The 25,632-nt window shown below is 32.7% G+C and overlaps 2 protein-coding genes across 2 annotated transcripts; one reads left to right on the plus strand and one right to left on the minus strand.

Annotated features, from left to right (window-relative positions):
- Positions 1 to 13,844: 13,844 nt before the first annotated feature.
- LOC130623611 (receptor-interacting serine/threonine-protein kinase 1-like) lies at positions 13,845 to 14,495 on the minus strand. The gene has a single exon (XM_057439148.1). It carries the CDS (start codon positions 14,493 to 14,495, stop codon positions 13,845 to 13,847), a length of 651 nt encoding a protein of 216 aa, XP_057295131.1.
- An 8,227-nt stretch (positions 14,496 to 22,722) lies between these two features.
- On the plus strand, positions 22,723 to 23,571 carry LOC130623709 (uncharacterized). Its single transcript, XM_057439254.1, has one exon. It carries the CDS (start codon positions 22,723 to 22,725, stop codon positions 23,569 to 23,571), a length of 849 nt encoding a protein of 282 aa, XP_057295237.1.
- Positions 23,572 to 25,632: the final 2,061 nt, after the last annotated feature.

Below are 25,632 nucleotides of genomic sequence, written 5' to 3' on the forward strand. Positions count from 1 at the left end.
ATGTAGTCTTATATTATATTATAGTGACTTGCTTTCATATAAGGTACCGATTTTCATGTGCTGTCCCGTGACATGGGTAACTCTCCAGTCCATTTGTTTTTACATGAAATAGGTCAGTCACCTCTATCTTCTCGGTTTTAGTGGCATAGCAAGCATCCACACGTTTTGTTTTCCACAACATACATAAATATCCAGATTTTACAGATTTTTCCATTGAACAGAACGTATCCAATCTTTTCATTTAACAGGGTTTCCGATTACATAGATTTATAGCCAGATTTCACAGGATTTCCATGACATAGATTAATATCCCAACGATAAAAAATTTCCCATGGCATAGAATAATATACAGATTTAACAGATTTCCCATGACATAGAGTAATATCCCGACTTTGACAGGTATTCCAGAGAATAATATCCAGACGGTGAAGGATTTCCCACATCGTAGATAAGATCCAAATTGAACGTGGTTTTGCATGACATAGATTAATATCCACACCTTGATAGGTTTTGCATGACACAGATTGATATCCAAATTTAACAGATTTCCAAGACATTGCATGTCATGCATTTGCATGACATAGATTAATATCCAGACTTTAACAGGTTCTGCATGACATAGATTAATATCCAGACTTTAACAGATATTTCCATGACATAGATCAATATCCAGACTGTAACAGGTTTTGCATGACATAGATTAATATCCAGACTTTAACAGGTTCTGCATGACACAGATTGATATCCAAATTTAACAGATTTCCATGACATAGGTTAATATCCAGACTTTAACAGGTTTCTTCAGAACATAGGAAAATATGCAGAAATTGACAGGTTTTCCTAGAGATTATTATCCAGGTGTTAAAGAATTTCCCACGACGTATAGATTAAAATCTAGACTTTAACAGGTTTTCCACCACACAATTAAAACTGGCACTGGCAAAAGTCTCACAAAATAATTTTTCACTTATATGTATATGGTTACTAATAGGCAACACCAAATACAACATAGGTGAGGCCATTTAAAACTGTGCCTGCAAGGCGTGGAAGTAAAGTGTGCACACAGTCAGGAAGAACGAGGATCAACTGGCGATATAATAAAAAGGTGTTCTGTAGTTGCACCTTCTTGCCCCCACCAAATAGGCTTTCATCTAACTTTACTGTAGAAAAAACAAAACAAATCCATGACCTGTACCAGAATAGACGATCTTTATTGCACATTATGCCTGACAAATTAAATAGGTTTTATTAGTCTACGCTACACGCTCTTTACACAAACAAAAATTCCTTCCTATATGTTTAATATTATTTAGGAACAGTGTACTAAGGTTTTGTATATTTTTTGAATTAGTTCAGCCCGACATACTGTACGGACGCATGTTTTCTATGATTCAGGCATGGTTCCTACAAAGCCAAATTTAAGGAATTTGAGGCATTTGAATGATTTTACTAAGTATAAGTTCATATTTCACTAAACGTAGTTGAAAAAACGTATAAAAATTCGAAATAATTATTCAATACTAATAATGAAGAAAAAATGGACGAATAAACCTCCTTATGAAGTCTCAAGGAGTAAAATTGCAGCTATCCAAACTCTAGAAGATGAAACTATAGATTTAATATTGGATGACAATGAGGTCGTAAAGACTTATGATAAAGAGAAACTTTTTGTAATTAGGAGTAACAACGGCTTAACACTACATGCCAAGAAAAAAAAAATTACGAATTGGAAGTACAGGAATTTAACAGGGCTGTCAAATGTCGTGAACGACGTCTGTTCTAAGACGATTTTACAACAATGTTGAAGCACGTGTTAGAAGTTTATGTAGCCTTGGTTTGAGCGTATAAAGACTTATAAGTTTTCCTTAAAATATTTTCTAACAGCTTAATTGTAGCATTGGTCAGAAGAAGGATGCCAGAACAGTAAGTAATAAACAGTTTCACTGTTTTAAAATTTGCATTTTATAATATTTCTTGAATGCATACCAGGTTAGACCAAATAAAAAAATAAATAAATAATTAATAAAATAAACGTATGTACATACATTTATTCGAAACGACAATATAGAACATTATGTGTGCCTTCAGACACATTGTCTAATTTGTATGCGTAACCTGTAAAGTAATGAAAAGTAACATTAGTTAAATCTGCTCTTTTCTGAATAGCATTGCTTAATTATTCATGCAGAATATAATGCTGTAGATAAGTGATACTAGGTACATCTGTCAATGTTTATCAAATTAGCATAGACACATTAAGGGGCTAGACCCCCCCTAGCATTGTTAGTATTTTTCCTGGTAAGCCTCGTTGCGGGGAAAATTTAGCACTAATTTTTTATTTAAATTTAAAATGTGTATTTATGAAAAAGGAAGTTAAAAAATAACAAATGCATTGTATTTTAAAAAGCTCTCTTTCCCTCAATATTAAAATTGTAAAAAATTTTATAACTTTTTATTTATTTATATTTATATATTTTTATTTATTACAAACCACTAAAGAAGAATTACCATAATTAAGTTACCAAAAATTTTTATCTGAGTTTTGTCTGAGAGAAAGTGCAGACAAAATTAGCATGTGATAATCTCATTTCTCCAAGATAACTTTGACAGATCGCAAGGGCAATTTCCAAATTAGTGAGACAAAACAGAGAAAAAGATTTGATTACGAAGTTTTCAGGGTACCGAATAATTGTTTCTTGTGATTTTTCGTTACAGAAATTATATTTTAGTTGTCATGAAAATGTCTGTGATAGATGTTAGCTAGCTAAAAAAGACAACGATAAACGCTAAGATGAGCAGCACTGAATGTAATTATCCAGCATCATTTATTAAAATCAGATTTTCTATTACAATAAGTGTAGTAAGTACAGTAAGATATATACTTTCAATAAAAGAACGGCAAAGAACGCTATACCTACCTACCTTTTAGGGTACATATTTTTGACCGATGAAAAACACAGATTTATCTTAAAAAAACGATTTAATTTTGTTTGAGATTTTTGGTAGAGTGGTAACCAATTTATTTTAATTTTCATTAAAAAAAGATTTTTTTTTTCCTTTTTCGTATAATATGCTAAATAGCTGGTCTCTGATTTAGTTTTTTTATTAAAAATCACAAAGTTTGCTAGTTACCTTTCGTGTTTTTAACACTGTATAAAGATGTTGTCTCTACTGTTTTTATTAATATCCCTTATGTGAAATTTAATTTATTGTTTAAAAACATAGAAAACCTCATCAAAACAATGTATATTCATTATATTACGGTGTTCGAATTAATGAATTTAAAGACGCTGCATTGCCCTTTTATTATAACATGCCATATCGCCTGCTTATTTTTCTAGATAATACGGTAAAAAAATGCTAGCAATACGCAGCCTTTTTATTTTTTAAACAATCAAACGTTGCGTTTTTATGAAAATAAAAAGGTATACAAGGCATACATAGCCACTTTCATTGTGTTAGATGAACAGGAGTCTCAACAAAGCATGGACAGATCTGTCAAAAATAAGAACAATTCAGGGGAGAAGGGGTAATTGTTTTTCTTGAGGTCGTTTTTTCCTCCCGTAATAATACAACTGCAAATTATTATTCATTCTTGATTATGTTTCCACTGTTCAAACAAAAAAAAAACAAAAAAAAATAATAATAATAATAAAAATGAGACTGAAAAATACTCTAAACTAAATAACAAAGCGAAGTTTCAGTTTATATTATAACGACTCAGAAAACAAATAAATTCCATTTCAGTTTGAGATTTTTTAGAAATTAATTTGGAAGACAATTTACTTTGGTATCTTTGACTGTTTTGCCTTATCACTTCTTGGCCTTGTTTTTCTATTTCTCTTCAATTGTTCCTTGCTCTTTTGTGCTTTTCCTGCCCTTACCGTGCATGTTAAGGTAAAATTGTTTGATTGGACAAAATAGAACACGAGAATTCAATTCATATTACGTTCCGACTAAAAGTAGATCTACTATGTTTTGCTTTCAAACCTAGGAGACCCTGTCTCCAGGTCTTCAACCCTTTATATACTAATTAACACGCAAGTATAATTGTCAATAAAGCAATAAGTTGGAAAATTCACACGTACCCTGTTAGTATGATTACCTCACATAAAATCTGAAAAAAAAGCTGCCATAGATATTTAGAGTTTGGATATTATCATATAGAGATACAGGTTTTTATACAAATAGAGATCTTTATAACAAAATGTCACTTTAATAATATTTAAAAACTTCAAATTAAAAAGACACTCCTGGACAATTATGAATTTAATTAAGGTCTCGTAAGAGAAACACTAACAGTACTAAATTAGAGGAGCCATTTTAATTAAGAATACATGAGTGTGTTTGTTAATCGGCATGTGGTTTTGTAAAGTAATTATTTTATCAAATTAATACCATCCAAAAAATCAGTCAAATCAGTCGAAAAAAAAAATGCAAGATGCTGACAAATGTAAATAATATTGAGGATTTTCGGCAAGTTTTTACATCACTTACATAGCCTAAATTTTTGTGTACCACATTAGTGTTAAAAAGATAGTGTTAATGAAGTCTGTAATTGGCATCTATCACACTTTAAAGGCAAAAAACCTTAAAACTATCGTCAAACAGCACCAACGAATGTATACGGTTTTTAATAACCTAATTTGGAAATGTAAGACTTTACCTTTTGGGACATGGAAGCAATCACCCATTTCTAGGTCAACATAAACCTTTTCCGATAAATTTATCCGGACATCTCAATCAAGCGCATAAAATGACTAGAAAAAAGGACAAACATTTCATTTACAATAAAAACACACAGCATAACATTAAGCTGAAACATCATTACTCTGCATAGCCTTATATCCCACTACATTGCATGCCAAAACCACAATTAAAAATAAAAACTTTGATAAAAAACTTACAATATCTTTTTTGGCATACAAAAAGCCCTTTTCAGCACACTCCATCAATGAGATGCGGCTTAACACACCTTTGGGTGTCACTCATCCTGGTGACACCCATGCACCAAAGCTTAAGTGTGATAATTCTTTTGGGTCATTTTTTCTTCCGTACACTAAAGGTAATTCAAAATATACTATTTCAGTTTTTTTTATAGAATTTATTTCTTAAAAAAATATAGGCTAAAATTCCTTTAAGCTTAGAGAACTTTATAACAAAATTAGATATAGCTTCAATTTTGCTTTTTGCTTTTGTCAACAAAGCAGAGTTAACAAATGCCATTAAATTGACACAAAAGATTTTTATCAATGTAATGTTCAGTGACGTTTTGAAAGAGTTATCAAACTGACAGTTTTCCTGTTTTTTATTTAAAGGAGAAGTAGCCTCAAACAATATGCAATTTTTTTGACTACATATTCGTATTTCAACTTATCCAATCAGAAAAATAACACATATCTTCGTAAAAACTTTGTTTTTGAAAAAAGCGCGTCAAAATAAAATAGACTGGGTTCTAATTCGAATATAACGTTTTTTAGTTCAAAACATTGCACTAGATAGACGAAGCTCTTTGTTGCTGTTTATATTTCAACAACTTTTAGGAATAGAACTTAATTTAAACACACTGGAAGAGAGAAATGTATCACATAAATTGTTGATTAATATCACTAACTGATGTCGCAGAATTAAAAAAAAATATCCCTGGAACTGCAGAAAGTTGCAGAATCTTTTTATAATAATATTTTATTAATTTTCTAAATGTGAAGAAATTATGGGTGCACATAACACTTAATCAGATTAAAAAATGATGACACAATTAAATTGCAATGAACCCTGACATCATCAATATTTAACAAATTAACGTAAAATTGACACAGAAATCATATATTATTTACATCAGAACCAATTACAAAAATTACAAAAATATATGAATTTTTTTTTGCGGAGCAAAGCGGAGCCTATTTGCTCCTTATATAAGCGAAATATAAGGGAATCCCAAGTTATGAGTTCATCAGCAAAAAATTAAGAGGCCTGGGACGAGCAAGCGAGTATCATTTTGGCAAAAAAAATTATGTTAATCAATTAACCTTTATAATATCTATGCATTGTTGAAATAGTTTGAATGCACACCCCTTAACAGATCTAAATTTACTGATGAAAGAAAATATCCAAATTTGCTATTACTTAAATATGGCTTCATAATTTATGCAGCATAATTAAATCTGAAATTCTTTAAATGTGAATATCTTAAGAACGAAAAGACCTTTTTAAAAAAATTAAAAAAGACTTGTTAGCTAACTTTTTAAGCTCAATAATATAAGTCCAACATCATTTTATACCTCCGGTTCCCTTTAAGTTTCATGGGGAACATTTTGTGAAAAATACAAAAGGTTTGCTGACTGTTTTCGCTATGACATGGCACAATATGTAAATTGTGTTTTTATTCCAGCTAAAGTTGAAGAAAAGATATTTTCTGACAAAATATATTACACCCAAAACACTGCTGTTTGTGTTTCATCAAATAACGATATACTGCATACCTCTGCTAAAGCGCTCCACCTGAATGTGTAGTACAGTTTAGAATTTATATTAAATGTTCCATCGAGCTTATTATGCCAGGTAACACACAGTGACTTATGGCTTAACCAGAATTTCTCAAAAAGTTAATTAACTGCTGGTTGCTGTAAATTCCCAAGTGTATATAATATTCATTTGTAAAATTTTGTATATATTTATGCCCTGCTTGCCTAACGGCTGACATTCATGTAAATGAGAGATCCAGGTTCAAATCCTGGACATGGCTAGGAAAAACATAATTATCTTGAACTTACAGCAACCAGGTATTCATAAGTATATGATTTAGCGATATTGAGGATATTAGGTAATCTTTTTTTGTTTTAGAGCACAAAAATGTCATTTTTGACATTTCTGTACTTTGACTTTTGACTTAAGATTCAATAAAAACCCATATTGTCAAATTCATTTGAACCACGTTGACTTTTAATTTAAAATTTATCGAAACACGATTTTTTTGGCATTATGATCAATTATTGTTTAAATTCTTGTATTGGCACATAATTCTGCTAAGATGATTCACTCTATATTAACCTGATAACAAATTCAGATATTGAATTTGAACTATTTGTACCTCAACATTTCCCATACTCTTGGACTTACATATTGAGTATACGTAATCTTTGAGTTGCAGAGTAGAAGAGGTTCTGTTAAGGTGCCTGCCCGTACCCTGCCGACCCCTTTCCTTGCCAGCACTTACTGTGCCTTTGCCTACCCTTCCAATGCCTTTTCTGGTGCCTGCCTACTATGCCCTTGCCTCCCATGCCTTGCCTATTCCTCTTCTTGTTTCCTTGCCTGCCTTTGCCGTGCCCTTTCCTTGCCGTGCTTAATGCCTTTGCCTTGGCAACCTCTCCGCAACACTTTCTACATTGATTTCTGAGAACGAGGCTAAAATGAGTTTTAGGCCAATAAGAATCCTAACAGTGCAACAGATTGTTTTATTATCCAATGAACAACTTTATTTTAAAGTTTATATGCTATCAAAAGTTAAAGCTTGTGCAGTGTAGCATAATGATGTTACGCTATTTCTTTCTGTACAATTTTTCAAGCACGTAGACTAAAGCTTTATTCAGCAGAACTAATTAATTATTCATGATTTTTTTTATGGAGTTTTATTTTAACATTGCAGGTTAGCTAACGCCAGGATACACTTGCATAATACCATTAAAGAATATCATAACATCGTTGCCACAACAACGCTAGCAGATAATAGATCTATTGTCACACAAACAAAAGGCATTCGAAACCAGATCACCAACAATATTATTAAAATCAAACTCGTTTGATTTTATTCAAATATTATAGCCATGCAGCAAATTATGAGGTTATGACGCACATGTCAGGTGTTGAAATTATACATATTATAGCTATATTATAAGAAATTATAAGAAACTAGTCGTTAGCCCGTGGAAAAATCCATGGTTCGCCCGTTGCAGCTAAGCTACCATTTTGTGTGACATACAGACAGACGGATGGACGGACGGACAGACGTATACGGGCATTACAATATACATTATAACTCTATTTTAAACATATTTTAAATTATATTGATATTATAAGTTATATTTCAGTGATATTGTGCAAGTGTATCAGGCCCTTTACAATAATAATTGAGAATACTCAATGATTTGTTTACCCCATAATTCTCCGTTTTCAAGATCAACTTCAAATTTTAAAATCTTTCAAGCTAATGGCGGAAATCTCCAGGCCCCTGGGATTCTTGTTCGTATTGATACAAGATAATTGTCATTTAGGGACGACAACCTCGTCTCAGGTTCTATATATTTTAGCCGTAAAATTGATCAATGAAGCATTTAAATTTGACGATTGTTTCCTATATTAGCGATTTTTCGCATTGATACAGGATAATTGTACTTGAGAATGCACAACCTCGTCTCAGGTTCTTATATTTTAGCCGTGGAATAGATAAACGAGGCATTTCAAAGTGAGGAGTGTCATGTATTTGCGATTTTTCGTATTGATACTAGGATAATTGTCATTTAGAGTCGACAACCTCGTCTCAGGCTCTATATATTTTAGCCGTGGAATTGGTAAACGAGGCATTTCAAAGTGACCAGTGTCATATATTTGTGATTTTATGTATTGATACAAGGATAATTATCATTTAGGGTCGACAACCTCGTCTCAGGTTCTAACTATTTTAGCTGTAAAATTGATAATCGAGGTATTTTAAAGCGAGGAGTGTCATGTATTTACGATTTTTCGTATTGATACAGAATAATTTTACTTTAGGGTCTCAGGTTCTACATATTTTAGTCGTAAAATTGATAAACGAGGCATTTAAAAGAGACGAGCAGGGGCGGATCTAGGGTGAGGCAGCCCAGGGAATTGCCTAAGCCTAATTTTTTGGCCGTAGAAAAAACATTCTATAGATAGAATAATCCATAAAAAACAGAATTATTTTTGTAAATTTGTTTTTGGCATCCCGCTCATTTCGACATCATGACGATGCGGCGTTTTATCAATTTTTTTATCATTGATATTTTACTCAAAAGCAAACCCGGGGCGATCTTAGGCAAAAATGTCGATTTGCCGGTCCGCGGGTTTTAAAGTAGTAGTAGTAGTAGTAGTAGTAGTAGTAGCAGTAGCAGCAGTAAAAACTTTAAATTTTCCTCTAATCCGGAAGTTCAGTCATGGTTGCAAGTAAAGAAGAATGACCCGTGATGAACTTTGATCTTCCGCACTTTCGATTCTGTTTTCATTCAGTTTTTTCTCCTTGGTTTTGAACGTAGACTTTTATTAGCCGTCATATTTTTTTTAACTTACAAACATGGAGATTTTTCCAGAGATATTGGAAGAGAGAATTTTACCGCTTGGTACTATGGCTGCTAAAGAGTTTATTGACACCGGTATGTGAAAACACATATTCAAAATTTTGCCCAGCTAAACTTTGGCTATACTTATATAGTTTTATTTAATATGTTGTCATAATTTCGAGAAGTGTCATTGAATTTGTGTATTCTTATAGGAGTGAGACAAAAAAGCTTAAAGGAAAGTGCTAGATCAAACGAATAAATAAGATTCACGATCCTGATGCTTCCAAGGTGTGCTTAGTCTGCATTATAAATTAAAAAATAAAATTTTAACATGTGTTTTTAAAACTTTTCTTATTATTTTGTATTTATTTATATCCCAATCTATTAACGCAATGTGCTATTGATTCAGCTTTTGTTTAAGTTCTGTTACGTTCTTGAGTAATTACCTTTGTTCTTAGGAGACGTAGCTATGGCAACGGCACAATCAGATGAATCAACACTTTCAGCTTTAATTTCAAAGAATGGAGATCAACTTAAACTGGTCACTCTTATCAACGAATGTTCCGACCAATTGCGCTCAATGCTGCATGAACGTGGAAACATGTTAACACATAAAGTGCTGTTGTATCAACAACTGTTGCCATTTAAAAAAACACTTGAAATATCTAACAATTTACATTTTTTGTGTTTTCTTGAAATTGTTATTGTTTGTGTTCTTTACATCACCCTCTCCAATACCTAACATGACTTTTTAATTGGTTATTGCTGGGGTATGCTGTTGTTCACTTTGTATGCAAAAAAGTATAAATATTGATGACTGCAATTCCATTTGCATTGTCCATTTAGCCGTCATCAGTCACACTGCTTCATATTTTAAATCGGTAAGTATTTTCATACAAATTACGCTTTAACTCTTATATTTGTTTACCTAAAGGATTATTTTTATCTTTTTCTTAATTTAGAAATGGCTAACAAAGAAAAGTTCAAAAACAGTCATGAACTTCCTATGGCTCAATCGTCCTGAGTTAGCAGAAACTCTTGAAACAAACTCGCCGTTGGTTGGAGATAAGTTGAACAACATTGTTAAAGGACGTATATCGCAAGTGAAGGAATCCATGCAGCCGAGGAGAACCCGTCAAAGTTGAAATTAAAAAAACTTCTACTTGCAGCAAACTCTTATATTTATTTACCTACAAGGATTATTTTTATCTTTCCATTCTCAATATGTTTTCCTCAATTTAGAAATGGCTAACAAAAAAAATTCAAAAATAGCTGTGAACTTCCTATGGCTCAACCGTCCTGAGTTAGCAAAAACTCGCCGTTGCTTGGAGATAAGAAGTTGAACAACATTGTTAAAGGGCGTATATGCCAAGTGAAGGAATCCTTGCAGCGGTTTAATAGAAAATCAGACGAGGAGAAGCCATCAAAGTCGAAATTAAAAAAACTTCCACTTGCAGTAACAGGCGTTGCGCTGCCCGAAAAGGAAAAAGTGGTGAGTAATTTTAAACATTTATTCCTTATATTAATAACTAATGTAATAATCTGTTATAATTCTGCTTTTATGTTTAGATATTGGATAAGTACTTAGATCTCGCGTTGAAACTGGTGCAGAGCTGTACTCCACGGCACTTCACCTAAAATGCGACCAAAATTCGTCCACACGAACTTACCTTTTGTTGCAGAGCAAGGTGGAGCGGGGAAAGAACGTTGGAAAACTTTCAAAGACAAACCCATATAAAATTAATATGATGTGTGCATTGACAAATCCCGAAGCACGCCTGCTTCATCTTCCTCTGCTACAAAGAGATCTTTAATGGCTATGCTTGCTGACGTGGACGAGGAGGACAGCGTTGCATCAGTTGAACAGCCAAAGACAGAGTCGAAGAAGAAGAGAAAAAAACCAACAAGAAGTAATCCGATTGGCAACATGTCGTATTAATTACATTGACGGAACAATCATGCACATACACACAGCATATATTAATGCATACATTTGAATGTAACAAATTTGACAATCGTAATATAGAATTCTACACACTTCTTCAAACAAAGTTATGATAGAAAAAGATGCATATTCTGTAGAGTTTACACACCGTTTTACCCGGTCAGGCAAAAACATTTGGTCAATATTATTTTATTTTGCGGAATAAGTTAAAAATTTAATCGTGGCAATGGGCTGACCTCTTAGTACAGTTAAACAATGTTGCACAGGTGTGTAGGGATAATACCCTTTTGAAAAAACTTTCTTCGAGACTCTGTTTAAATAAAAGCACAAGAAACAGTCCATTGTTAACACAGGGCTGAACAGTCGGTCCAGGTAAACCGTGGTGCACATTCACATTCTAAGAGTACAATGAGATAATTGAGCAAATAATGAGAAAACAATTATTAGTTAACGGTACAGTTTGAAATAACTCAACACGTTCAAAGTATGGTAATAAATGCATGGTTCATACATTTGCAGAGGTAGGTGAAGAAGTCTTTAACAGTGACAACGAAAATAACTCTTGATCAAGCTGTGTCGCCAGCACCTAGTATAAAATTAAAAATATACTTAAAGCGTTTTTTTAAATACACAAATTTTTAAAGGAGATTAAAATATAATAAAATAAAACCTTGCTAACATCCGGAATAATGAATGACTAAACAGGTTCCTCTATACTATCATTCATGATATCCTTAAATTTTAGATAATCAAGATTTAATTACACATGACAAAAATTAAATTGATTACACTTTATTTGGAAATACTGATGTAGGTTCCTATGGTTACTAAAATTTAAAATAGCGTTAAGTGAAAAACAATAGTATAAACATAGCATAGGGACATATGCGTAATATTTACAAGTTACCGCCAATTAAATAGCAAGGCTGGCCAGTTTACTAACAGCCTTTTTTTCATCCACGCACAGAAACTTAAATTTCTTTATGACTATTAAGGTTGTAAGACACAAATAAATGCCTGCTTTTTTATATAAATTCAAATGGGAGTAAATTTAAAACACCTTCCGCCATAAGTTCAGATAAATCTTTATCGGCAACTTCAAGAGAAGTCTTCACAGGCAAAACCTAAGATAAACAGGCGATTAATTAATGACATGGCTAGCTTGTACTTCTAACGTGCCAGATGCCAATAATTTTATTTTTACAGTTACGCACAACATTTTGAAACATACTTTTGTTATGGCAATTTTGTCATTTTTAGCAGCAACAACAAAATCAATTTCTGTTTTCTCTACCAGACCTACATAAAGTTTAAGAACTAAGAATAGGCTATGATTTAGATGAGATCACTTAACTACTTAAAGTGTTTAAAATAATACCATACCTGTCATTTCCAACAATAACTGTTGGACTAAAATATCAAAATAGACCTTTTATCAGCATATTAAATTTGTAGAGATTGAGTTTTGATTATTGACAAGGTCAAGGCGGCAATTACTCTTGTTTTGTGCTCATCCATACACAATATTTACATACAAGATTAATGCTACTGGAATTTAGTTTTAAACTCAGGAATTATTCAAAGGACGTACGAAAACATTATAAATCCACGAAAAAAGGAAACTTCGAAAAAATAAGTTATAATTTACTAATAAACAAACCAACTTGAAGGCCCACAAAAAGCGCATACGTTTAATTTGTTGATCTTTGAAACAAAACGAAACAAAACATGTTTTTTACAAAGAATTTTGTTGCGCTACTACGGCACCATTTTCGCCATACTTGTTTTGTGTTTGGCATGTGTTTCGCATGCGTTTGCATAAATTAAAGTTGATTTAGCTTATTGTGTCATTTTTTTTTTTAATGAAATGGGACCCTAAACCGACGATGTTTTCGATTTTCTAATAAGATATGTTCATTTCTAACGATTTTTGAGGACGTATGTTAGTTGGAAATATACTTTCCCCTTTGATTTTTTTCTCTGTCCACATTTCTTTTCTTGGCAAAGGGCTCTAGAATAATAAGAAAAACATAACAATCTATAATTAATGAAATATGAGGTTTAATGTTCACTTGCAACAACAGTGTTTGTTGTAATATAGAAAATCTTCTTGAATCCTGAAAAAGCTTTGGTTTGTACTAAACAAAAGTATCAAAACTAGCCTTCCTTGTACACACATGCCTGGATTTTTTCAACAACCATAACCAAAACAGATGGATGAACCAGTTTTGTGTATGACCATCACAATATGTGTTAGGTCATGCTATTTGTTACCAGTAAAGAAGATTTGGGGATTTCGTTATACAATCATAATTCAAGATTTAAATTAATTATTTTTTCAGAGTTTTGCTGTGGATAAAGTTTTGAAAGAACAAAGAACTTGTTTTATTGTTGTTGTGTTTAAGAAGAGAAAAACGGAATGCATTTTGTGGAATGAATTCAGAGAAAACTAATTTTGTGAAGGCTTCTTTAAAATCGTGATTTAAATTTAGGGACAATTTTACAGCTTACATTAAAACCTCTTCAATAAAGGTTAATATAAAAAGCATATACCTACTTGGTATAAAGCATCCAGGCTACAACATTTTTCTTCTTCATCAGTATTTTTAACTGTTGCAGGACTTTTTCTGTTGAGCATGTCCATTATCTGAAAAGGAAAATTGACAAAATGGATGAGATCTTGTTCTTCTAAAGTTTGACATATAGGTAAAAAGATGGGTATATATATATGCAAACAAATTAAAACTTGGCTGCTCCAGTGTAGGTCTTGTTGATGAATCACAAGTCCAACTTTTCTTTATTATAGGTGCTATGAATTCATAGTCCTCTTTTGAATATATTGTCTGTAGATGATCTACTAAAGGTCTTTGATTGTTCTTTAGTGCTTCAAAAAGCAATAAATCATTAACAACCGGCAAAACATTAGCCCATGGTGATGCTTGGTCAGACAAAATTTCAAAAATTGTAATGGACCATGAGCATACATCTGTTTGGTATGATGGTTTCATTACTAACCCAGTGCATAGTTCAGGGGCAGTGTAAGCTAGTGTCATCCCAACACATTGTTTCTTTGTTGTTGTAAATGTTGCTGTGATAGTATTCTTTATGTCAGGCATGTCATCAAAATCTGCTACTTTCACTTGGAAATTATTTAATGAACCAAAAAGTAACAAATTCGAAGGTTTAAAATCTTTGTGGATAATTTCAAGATCATGCAAGTATCTTAAACCGGCTGTAGCTTGTTTAATGACATTCATCCTTTCATTAAAAATAAAATGATCATTCTCATTGAGAATTGACATCATCTGTCCAACATTGTGCACTATCTCATCACCAATCAACAACCGACAGTATTAAAAAATGAATGCAGATAGGTTACAACAAAATCCCTGAAAAGAAACCACATTTGTATGGCTTAACTTTCTCAACTTGTCTGCCACCTTATAAAGCTTCTTTTTTGCTTGCTTCTGTTTCAGAACTTTCACAGCAATCAATTGACTGTCCTTTTTGTGACGATATATAATTGCTGATGCACCTTCACCGATCTTGTCAGAAAACGTTAATGGCAAGTTTGTTTTATAAGGTGTAAGGATCTCTTGAATTGCATCACACTTCTTTGGATTGAATGAAATTGTAGCTTCATTATACTTCTGAAATATACAAATATTTTTAATGTCAAGACAATTAATTTCCTACAAAATACCTATTCTTTCTTTATGAAACAACTAGTGAAAACACACATTTTAGATATTAATATTATAATATTATCATAACTAATATTTAGCCCATGGAAAAATCCACTATATAGATACCGAAATAGTGAGCGAAATTAAGCATAAAATTCATTGTTCTTTTGGTCAAAACGTTTTTGTTGTTAATCCCATTCAAGCGGGAATAAATAAAACCAATATGTTTTTAATATAACAGTAGACAATAGACACATGCTTAAGGAAATAATAAAAATTAATCACCGTGACTTTTTAAAACAAAAATTTTAAATCAATTTGAAAAAGCACACAAAAGACAGAATAAAAATAAAAGTTTAGCAAAAGTGACATGTTACAGCCGCTGCTTCTTTAGAAAAAACAACACATCCACTTTGCCTGATACACAGAACTGGCATATTATTATATAGATTGAACAACTTAATTTAGCAGAAATGTTGCTTTTCTGTTGTACTGTGAATCCTAGTTGTCATAAGTAGACTCACAGCCTTTTCAAACTGAGCCGATCTTGTTACATAATAAAACTATAATATCAATGCAGCAGTGTGTGATAATGATTTGACCAAAAAAACGAATGGGTTTTATTTTATATTTTTCTACTTTTTTATTTTATCGTCAAGGTTTTTTGTAAAAATAATGCATGATAAATCTCTTATTTCACTGTGCCCTTCTACTTAACATGTCTCGCTATTCAACTAAATCATGAAACAAGCAGTTGAAATTACTTATGGAATATTGAAATTTTTGAATAAATAAAAATATACATATTTGTTTAATATTTCTTTGCATGCTGTTTTCTACAACAACAAAAAAATTTAACACAAAAAAATATAACTACATACTTCCCATTAATTTGAAGTTGATCTTTACAAGTCTTAACAATTACCTGTTTTGTCTTAGATTCTTTGTTTTTATTTAATTGCACCAACTCCTAAAAAGAATGATAACATTTAGCCAGAAAAAATAAGCTGTTATACAAAGCAATTATCTAAATGACATACTTCTTCATGCCAAGGTAAATTATTTTCTGCATAAAAGTATAAAATTTCTTCCCCACGCTTAATATTTCTCTGGGCAAACAAGCACAGATGTGGGTGATTATGGTAAGCAATCACTTTCTTCATTACAGAATTGGTGAAATATTTAGAATCATTAACCAACCGACCAAAACTTCCATCATCCATGGTAGCATCAAGCCTAAATATAATTAATATAATTTATAAAACTAAAGCTGTATAAAGTCAATCCTCCAAATTAAAGTTCAGTATGAAGCAGGCATAATATAAATATATATTGTATAATGTTTTACCACATATGTTTATCATTATGCTTAAATTCATAAATATAAGAGCCAAATCTATTTTGATCATATTTGGTCTTGAGAGCGAGTTTTTCCTGTTTATCAACAATCAGCTTTCCTTTGTATTCCAAAATAAAATCTCCTTTAGAAATATCGCTTTCTGCGAAGACTCCCCATCCTAAATACAAATAAGTAAACAGTAAACAGTGAATAACGTTTTTTACACTTATAAATCCATCCTGTAATTGGTTTTCAATTCTTCAAAAAAATATAGATTTTCCAGAGATACATGCTAACCCCAACTATGCAGCACAGAAATTGAATAATTAATTTTAGTGAATAAATGAATTATTGAAAAGTAAAAATGTTTGATAAAGTGCTATGTATCAAATGAGATTCTTCTTCTATTTTAATGCTTTTCTATGTTTTAGGGGGGGGGCATTTGTCTGAAGATAACACACACACACACCAATTAGATAAAATCAGGGACTGTCAAACTTAAAATTGAAGACAAGTTTGCCAATCAATTATCTACACAAATATTTAATATAATGACTATCAAACCATGTTATATATATATATCATCTATAAAATTACCTTTGGTTTTATTAATAAACTTCTTAGTTACATATGAAGGATTGGAATTGCTTCTAATAAACAACAACGCTTTTGCTCTTGGTGATAGCCCCTACATATAAATAAAAGGTATCATTAAATCTTTGAATAAATAGAAATAGATTTGAACAAAAGTATATCAACATTTTTTCATAAAAGTTTACACAATTTCAAGAAATTTACAAAAAGAAACATCATTATGTTATTTCCAGTTCACATTAAATCTATGTAAAAAAGGTCTCTAAGATTAGTTTAACCCAAAATTTGACAGGGCATATAGCTGCTCTTACGGCCAAAAATCCATGTCTAAAAATATCTAAGATTCGAATCCCATTCAACCCAAATAAGCACAATAAATTCAGAGGTAAATCTACTACCCAGGATTGCGTACTGTGGAACCTTGGTTAACAAACCTTGACAGGGCAAATAGCTGCTCTTACGGCCAAAAATCCATGTCCAAAAATATCAAGATTCAAGTCCAATAATAGCCCTAAAATATGATGCTGACCCAGAAACAAAAGTAAAAACATCTCAAGAAAAGCCGCAAAACTCTCAAATGAACTCTCAAAAGTTTTTTTTGGCGATTTTTGTAGGCTTTGCTACTGAAAATCGCGTATTGTTTGAATTGAGTGAACATATAAACCTAAAAATAATTACATTTACAAACATGCACGCACATCTCCACAGACAATAAAAGAAGGACCACATAAAGAAAATTGACTATTTCTCTTAATTTATAGATTTAAGAAATAAACAATCTGAAAGGAGCTTGAATTGTTTTTTTTTAACTATCATTTTCTATTTTGGAAAGAATGGAGGAGGATAACTGGGTAAGAAAGTGTAGAGACTTGATAGTTCCTGGGGCAAAGCCCAGAGGCAGACCGAGAAAGACTTGACAGGAGGTTATAAGGACAGACTTGATACAGAGGAAGTTGAGTTTAGATCTAACACAGTCTAGATCAGATTGGAAGAGGGTCATTAATATACCCCGTCCAACCCATGCTAGCATGAAAAACGGACATTAAGCCGAGAATGATGATGATGATTTCTCTTTTTGCATGATAAATAGCCATATTGGCGCATAAACACACCTGTGCTTATCAAGACCAGCCAATAGTTGTTTATCATAGTGGTTAACAAGTTTTGAAGGTACACGAAACACAAAGCCGTACATGGGCAAACCCACACTATATGTCATGATGTGCATATTTTACATGGCTAGCCTCACAAATATCGAGGGATATACCCTGTCTATTATTTCCAGAAGGGGCCATGGCTACGAGGGTGCCGATAAGCCGCATACGCCGTAAAAAGTGCGGGCGTTTTCGGGCGAGTTCGGCGTTTTAAAAAAATTCAGGTATTTGCCCGAAAAAACCCGCATAGTCCCGAACAATGCCCGAACATAAAAAAGATTCACCATAAATGACTCTCGAAAAATTATTTAAAAAAGTATAAAAATTAAAATGAACTATGTGGTAGCGAAGTTCTTAAAAGAACTGTTTTTATGGTTTTTGATAAGATTTACTTGATAAATAACTTATATATAAACTTTATTACCTTCTTTCTCTTCAAGCGCGTTCTTTCAACTGTCATCCGCCATGTTATGTTACAAGGTGTTGCATTTCGGGAATGTTCCGGGCGAGTTCTAGCGTGTTCGGGAAAGTGCGGCGGTTTCAGCGGACAAACCTCAATTTAATTCGAAAAGTCGCCCAAACTCGCCCTTATATATGCGGGAGTTTGCGGTTATCGGCACCCTCTTCTCGCCTGCATATATGCAGGCGTTTGCGACTTATTGGCACCCTCTTCCATGGCTTAGATGGAGAGTCCTAGAGTCTTTAATGCTCATCTTCCCAATTTCCCTCACATAGCTTGGGTTAACCCCGGGGCTATGGTAACATTTAATCGCCCATGTTGAATCGCTGTAAAGAGGAATCGAACCCCGGTCTCCTACAGAGTACGAGAGAGCTATAACCACTAATTTAGCTCTACAGCTACAGCACGCTCTGCAAACTCATCTATTGCTAGCTAGCTAAATGAACTTTTAAAATTGATGTTGCAGTTTGAACCAATCATAGACTGGACTCTTCTCTGCAAACGAGACTTCACCCAATTTTACCTATATCTTATGTTCCTCGTTATTTGAAATTATATAGCTAGCTATAGCTACTAGCTAGCTACTTTGATAAGTCTTAGCTTTAGCTAGCTAGCTGCTTCCTATAAAAATAAATATCTTTTTCACCCCTAATTATTGGTGATGAATAAAATAAAATAAGATGTACCTTTGCATGATTATTCTTTAATCTTGTTTCCCTTTTAGACTGTAACATAATGTTTTGAAAAAAACTTCAGCAGTACGGGATCTGTAGTAGCGAATGGCGGGAATGCTTCCCGCACCCGCAACTTAACAGAACGGTATCCCCCAGCCCCGAAATCTATAACCTGCGAGTGCCTTGTTTTCATACAGAATTTCCTTTTCTGGCAGAAACAAAGTAACCCTTGTGACAAACAGGCCCCTCGTTTTGGAATATGCCTGCATGCAGGGCTATGCTCATTTCCTGTTATTTTCATTTCATTAATTTTGAAGGCAGCTACCAAGAAACCACACTTTTTAACGATGTAAACTCTCTTTTGTCACACGAGTCGAACAACAATAGTCATGTTTTGTTTTATTCATCTGCAAACTCTTCAGTAAAATATTGGCACATAGAAAGAGCACCACGCTTATTTATTACTAAGGTAATACTAAAGTTGCCTTGCTGATTTTGGTAACCTTCCAAATAACCTCATTCTCCAATGAACACAATCCTAAAATTGAATTTGATAAGCCCACTATATTGAAGAATTACCCTATATTTAGTTTTACCTTTTGTAGTATGTACATATATGTATGGTAGAACAAATAACATTTAAAGTGATTTTAGTGCCATTTTTTCAGTATACGCAAAACTTTATGACATGTACGCTACGATAATGCAATAGCCACATCCTCTAGTGTGTTAGCGTGGTAAACCAATCAGTATGGCAAATAAATTGCATTGTGAGGTAGTTTAATCATTGTTAGCATACAGCTGTTAAGTTGTAACGATTCATTTACCTTGCAAAGGCTTCATATAACGATTTAGTCATTGCGTAACTACCATGTAACGACCTAACTGCGGATCTAAACTAGACGAATTAACTACGGCACCAGAAGATTTGACAACAGCGCAATATAAGATAAATGAACCACACAATATGAAGCAACTGATTAATTACTTAGGTGAATACATAAGTCAAGTTATTAACTGGTTCCGTCAAAAATGTAGACACGTATAAGGAAGATTTGTATAAAATACATTCCATCCAGAGGACGTCCTAACTTTGCCATCTTTTGGTCTGGACGTCCGGGTCCAAAATCGGAGTTACTCGCCTTATTTTGACCATAATAGCACAGACAAAAAAAGAACGTGCCTAAGCGGTCTTTATGAACCGGCGCTTAATTTTTAGGACCACTCATGGACGTCCTTTTTATGAAAGTCAGTTGGTCGAACAGCAAAAGGACATCTTTTCCAACAAACGCGAGACATTCATAGTACAACGTTCTTTTGAAGTCGTTGTCGTTGTCGTAAGGACGTTCCAAATGTACATTCGTCGACAAAAAGATTTGTTTAGAACGTCCTATTCCGGATGTCCCAAGGAACTAGAGGATGTCAACTGGACAAAATTGGAGTAGTTCTTCGATGTTCTCAAGGCAAATTTATGTCCACTAGAAATAAAACAGCTTAGTTTCATCATTTATCATGCAATGAGCTGATTTTGCGATAATAATTGATGTATCCCATTATAACGTATTTTTTTTATCTTTATATTTTACAGATATTTTTATGTAGCAAGAAAGCCGCATTTTTTAATTGCATAAATACAAAAAATGACCTTAGAAAAAACATATACTAACTAATTCCTTAATAAAAAAAATAAGAATAAGAGAAAGAAAAAAGGAAGCATATATTTTCACAACGACCCAAAATATAGATTCATTAATCCAGCAAGAAGATGAACTGGGCCAAACCAGTAGGATAATCCGAGATAAAACAAACAATCAATTACGCGAACTGTTGAAATTAAACCAATGGAAAAACACGAGAGAAGTTATGGATTGGTTCGAAGGTATAAATGAAAAAGATAAGCACCGCTTTGTAATCCTTTATACCAAGGACTTATATCCTTCAATAACAAAAACGTTATCAATAGACGCAATCCATTTTGCCAGAAATCATTACATGTAAAAAAAAAAGATTTAAGAACAATTTTGCATGCACAAACATCACTTTTATTATATAAATAAGCAAACGTTGATGAAGAAGGGAACCGAACTATTTAACGTGACAATGGGGGCTTATGACGGCGCCGAAGTGTGCGAACTTGTTGGGTTGTTCATACTAAACAAGATAAACACAATTTATCCAAACAACGACGGATTACACCGTCACGATGGCCTCGCTACTTTCAAAGACACAAGCGGTCCCGCGATAGAACGCATTAAAAAAGAAATTGCAAGCAGTGCTTACATTGAATGTAACAAGAAGATTGCGAATCTTTTAGACATCACGCTAAATCTTAACAATGGAACTTTTAAACCATACAGTTAGCCAGATAACATAATTCAGAACATCCATACTCAGTCCAACATATAACAGCTTGTATCTGAGCATTCCTCAAATAAACAAATATTTAATAAAGCCGCATCTATGTATCAGAAGGCGTTGAGAAAGCGGAAATGACGGGAAAAAGAAATTATCGAAAAGTAAGAAGGAAATACCAAACACCGTAAAAAATAAAAATAAAAAACTTAATATAATATGGTCCAAACCCCCTTACAATATAAACGTTTCTACAAAGATCGGAGAAATATTCTTATTTGTCAAACACCTCCCAAAAAAACATTTTATATTTTATTGAAACAATGTAAAGGGTTCTTACAGCTGCACAAAAAACATGAAAGCAAACATACATAACAACAAAGCCAGCAATAACCAGAACGCAATAATAAAAAATGTATTTGCGTAAGAAAGGGGTGCCTATTAAAAACATCATTTACGAAGCAACAATCAATTACAATGCCCCCAACTACGAACGTAAGGTTTATATTGGTCTAGCGGCAACAACTTTCAAACATAGATTTACCAACTACCAAAGTACAGAAGTACAGAAAAGACACTGCATTGTCAGAAGAAGTGTGTCGTATAAGATAAAAAGTATATACCCACGATAACCTGAAAAATAATTAGAAAGTGTAATGACTTCGTCACTAATTCTAAAGCCAGAATGTTAATATGTGTTTAGCAGAGAAGCTAGAAATAGAAATGTACGAACAAAACAATCGGCCAAACAAACAATCAGAATTAATATTAAAACGTGCCAACATTTTTTATTAACAAGTATAAGCTTTTTCAAAGAGACACCAAGGTTAACTTCGACAACTTTATATTGTTTTTACTTATAGATGTCGCTATATGCAACTAATGATTGTGAAAGCATAAAACTATAGTATTGACTTAAAAATTCTCTTTACTTCTTTCACGTGTGTACATATATATACATATATTTCCATAAGGTATTATAATAAACATGTCGTTAGGAAGAAAAACTCAAAACTAATTTTTTAATCACAAAATAAACATACCATTTCATAAAATAAAAAAAGAGATATATGTCCCCATAAGCTGCATTATTAATAAGCTTTAATTAACACGAGATGAAATTACTATTTTATAATAGTAATTTCAATTGGCATAAAAGTACGTATGTCCCCTCAAGTTACATTAATTAAAAAATTACTACTAAAGTACAGAAAACAACACAAATATGACCAATATCAAAGAAAAACATATATATGCCCCCATAAGCTGCATTAATCCAACTGCTGAAAACAACACAAACATGACCCAAATCAAAGAAAAAATGTATGTCCCCATAAGCTGCATTAATCCAATTGCTGAAAACAACACAAACATGACCAATATCAAAGAAAAACATATATATGCCCCCATAAGCTGCATTAATCCAACTGCTGAAAACAACACAAACATGACTCAAATCAAAGAAAAAATGTATGTCCCCATAAGCTGCATTAATCCAATTGCTGAAAACAACACAAACATGACCCAAATCAAAGAAAAAATGTATGTCCCCATAAGCTGCAATAATCCAAATGCTGAAAACAACACAAACATGACCCAAATCAAAGAAAAAATGTATGTCCCCATAAGCTGCATTAATCCAAATGCTGAAAACAACACAAACATGACCCAAATCAAAGAAAAAATGTGTGTCCCCATAAGCTGCATTAATCCAATTGCTGAAAACAACACAAACATGACCCAAATCAAAGAAAAAATGTATGTCCCCATAAGCTGCATTAATCCAATTGCTGAAAACAAAACAAATATGACCAATATCAAAGAAAAACATATATATGCCCCCATAAGCTGCATTAATCCAACTGCTGAAAACAACACAAACATGACTCAAATCAAAGAAAAAATGTATGTCCCCATAAGCTGCATTAATCCAAATGCTGAAAACAACACAAACATGACCCAAATCAAAGAGAAAATGTGTGTCCCCATAAGCTGCATTAATCCAATTGCTGAAAACAACACAAACATGACCCAAATCAAGGAAAAACATATATGTCCCCATAAGCTGCATTAATCAAATTGCTGAAAACAACACAAACATGACCCAAATTAAAGAAAAAATATATGTCCCCATAAGCTGCATTAATTCAACTGCTGAAAACAACACAAACATGACCCAAATCAAAGAAAAAATGTATGTCCCCATAAGCTGCATTAATCCAATTGCTGAAAACAACACAAACATGACCAATATCAAAGAAAAACATATTATATGCCCCTATAAGCTGCATTAATCCAACTGCTGAAAACAACACAAACATGACCCAAATCAAAGAAAAAATGTATGTCCCCATAAGCTGCATTAATCCAATTGCTGAAAACAAAACAAATATGACCAATATCAAAGAAAAACATATATATGCCCCCATAAGCTGCATTAATCCAACTGCTGAAAACAACACAAACATGACTCAAATCAAAGAAAAAATGTATGTCCCTTAAGCTGCATTAATCCAAATGCTGAAAACAACACAAACATGACCCAAATCAAAGAAAAAATGTGTGTCCCCATAAGCTGCATTAATCCAATTGCTGAAAACAACACAAACATGACCCAAATCAAGGAAAAACATATATGTCCCCATAAGCTGCATTAATCAAATTGCTGAAAACAACACAAACATGACCCAAATTAAAGAAAAAATATATGTCGCCATAAGCTGCATTAATCCAACTGCTGAAAACAACACAAACATGACCCAAATCAAAGAAAAAATATATGTCCCCATAAGCTGCATTAATCCAATTGCTGAAAACAAAACAAATATGACCAATATCAAAGAAAAACATATATATGCCCCCATAAGCTGCATTAATCCAACTGCTGAAAACAACACAAACATGACTCAAATCAAAGAAAAAATGTATGTCCCCATAAGCTGCATTAATCCAAATGCTGAAAACAACACAAACATGACCCAAATCAAAGAAAAAATGTGTGTCCCCATAAGCTGCATTAATCCAATTGCTGAAAACAACACAAACATGACCCAAATCAAGGAAAAACATATATGTCCCCATAAGCTGCATTAATCAAATTGCTGAAAACAACACAAACATGACCCAAATTAAAGAAAAAATATATGTCGCCATAAGCTGCATTAATCCAACTGCTGAAAACAACACAAACATGACCCAAATCAAAGAAAAAATATATGTCCCCATAAGCTGCATTAATTCAACTGCTGAAAACAACACAAACATGACCCAAATTAAAGAAAAAATGTATGTCCCCATAAGCTGCATTAATCCAACTGCTGAAAACAACACAAACATGACCCAAATCAAAGAAAAAATGTATGTCCCCATAAGCTGCATTAATCCAATTGCTGAAAACAACATAAACATGACCCAAATCAAAGAAAAAATGTGTGTCCCCATAAGCTGCATTAATCCAATTGCTGAAAACAACACAAACATGACCCAAATCAAAGAAAATATATATGTCCCCATAAGCTGCATTAATCAAATTGCTAAAAACAACACAAACATGACCCAAATCAAGGAAAAACATATATGTCCCCATAAGCTGCATTAGTATCAATCAATTAAATAAAACGGAAACATAGAGCTATTTCCCCAATCATTATAGTCTCCAATAATATAAAACTATTGCAAACAACAAACATGTGAACATAGTATCTTTTTAATCACAGAAAAAAAAAGATTCCAAAAGCTGCATTGACGTAAAAATACCATCAAAAAGGAATAACATCATACTGTTACAAATGCCAACAAGGACTGCTTCCTTAATTAGATAAAAACAGACCGGTTCACATATAGCTTGCAATTTTATTAAAAACTATCATTACTAAAAATGGCATGAAATTTAATACAACTCCTTAAACTAACAAAAAAGATAAAGCTGATTTGCAATCAAAGAAAAAATATCTGCAATAATATAAGGTTAATACAAACAACAAAGACATGGATTTATGTCCCCATAAACTGCATTATTAATTAGCCTCAATTAAAAAAAGGACATGAAATTATTATAATGACATAAAAGTATTTATTATGTCCCCATAAGCTGCATTTATTCAAAAAGAAAACAAGCATGACTTAAATGAAAGAA

This window comes from Hydractinia symbiolongicarpus, chromosome 1 (genome assembly GCF_029227915.1).
Source record: "Hydractinia symbiolongicarpus strain clone_291-10 chromosome 1, HSymV2.1, whole genome shotgun sequence".
In the NCBI taxonomy this organism is placed as follows: domain Eukaryota; kingdom Metazoa; phylum Cnidaria; class Hydrozoa; order Anthoathecata; family Hydractiniidae; genus Hydractinia; species Hydractinia symbiolongicarpus.

Excerpts from the sequence above, each read along its gene's own strand:
- LOC130623611 (XM_057439148.1), bottom strand. The coding sequence starts at position 14,495 with ATGAATGTCATTAAACAAGCTACAGCCGGTTTAAGATACTTGCATGAT.
- LOC130623709 (XM_057439254.1), top strand. The coding sequence starts at position 22,723 with ATGACCAATATCAAAGAAAAACATATATATGCCCCCATAAGCTGCATT.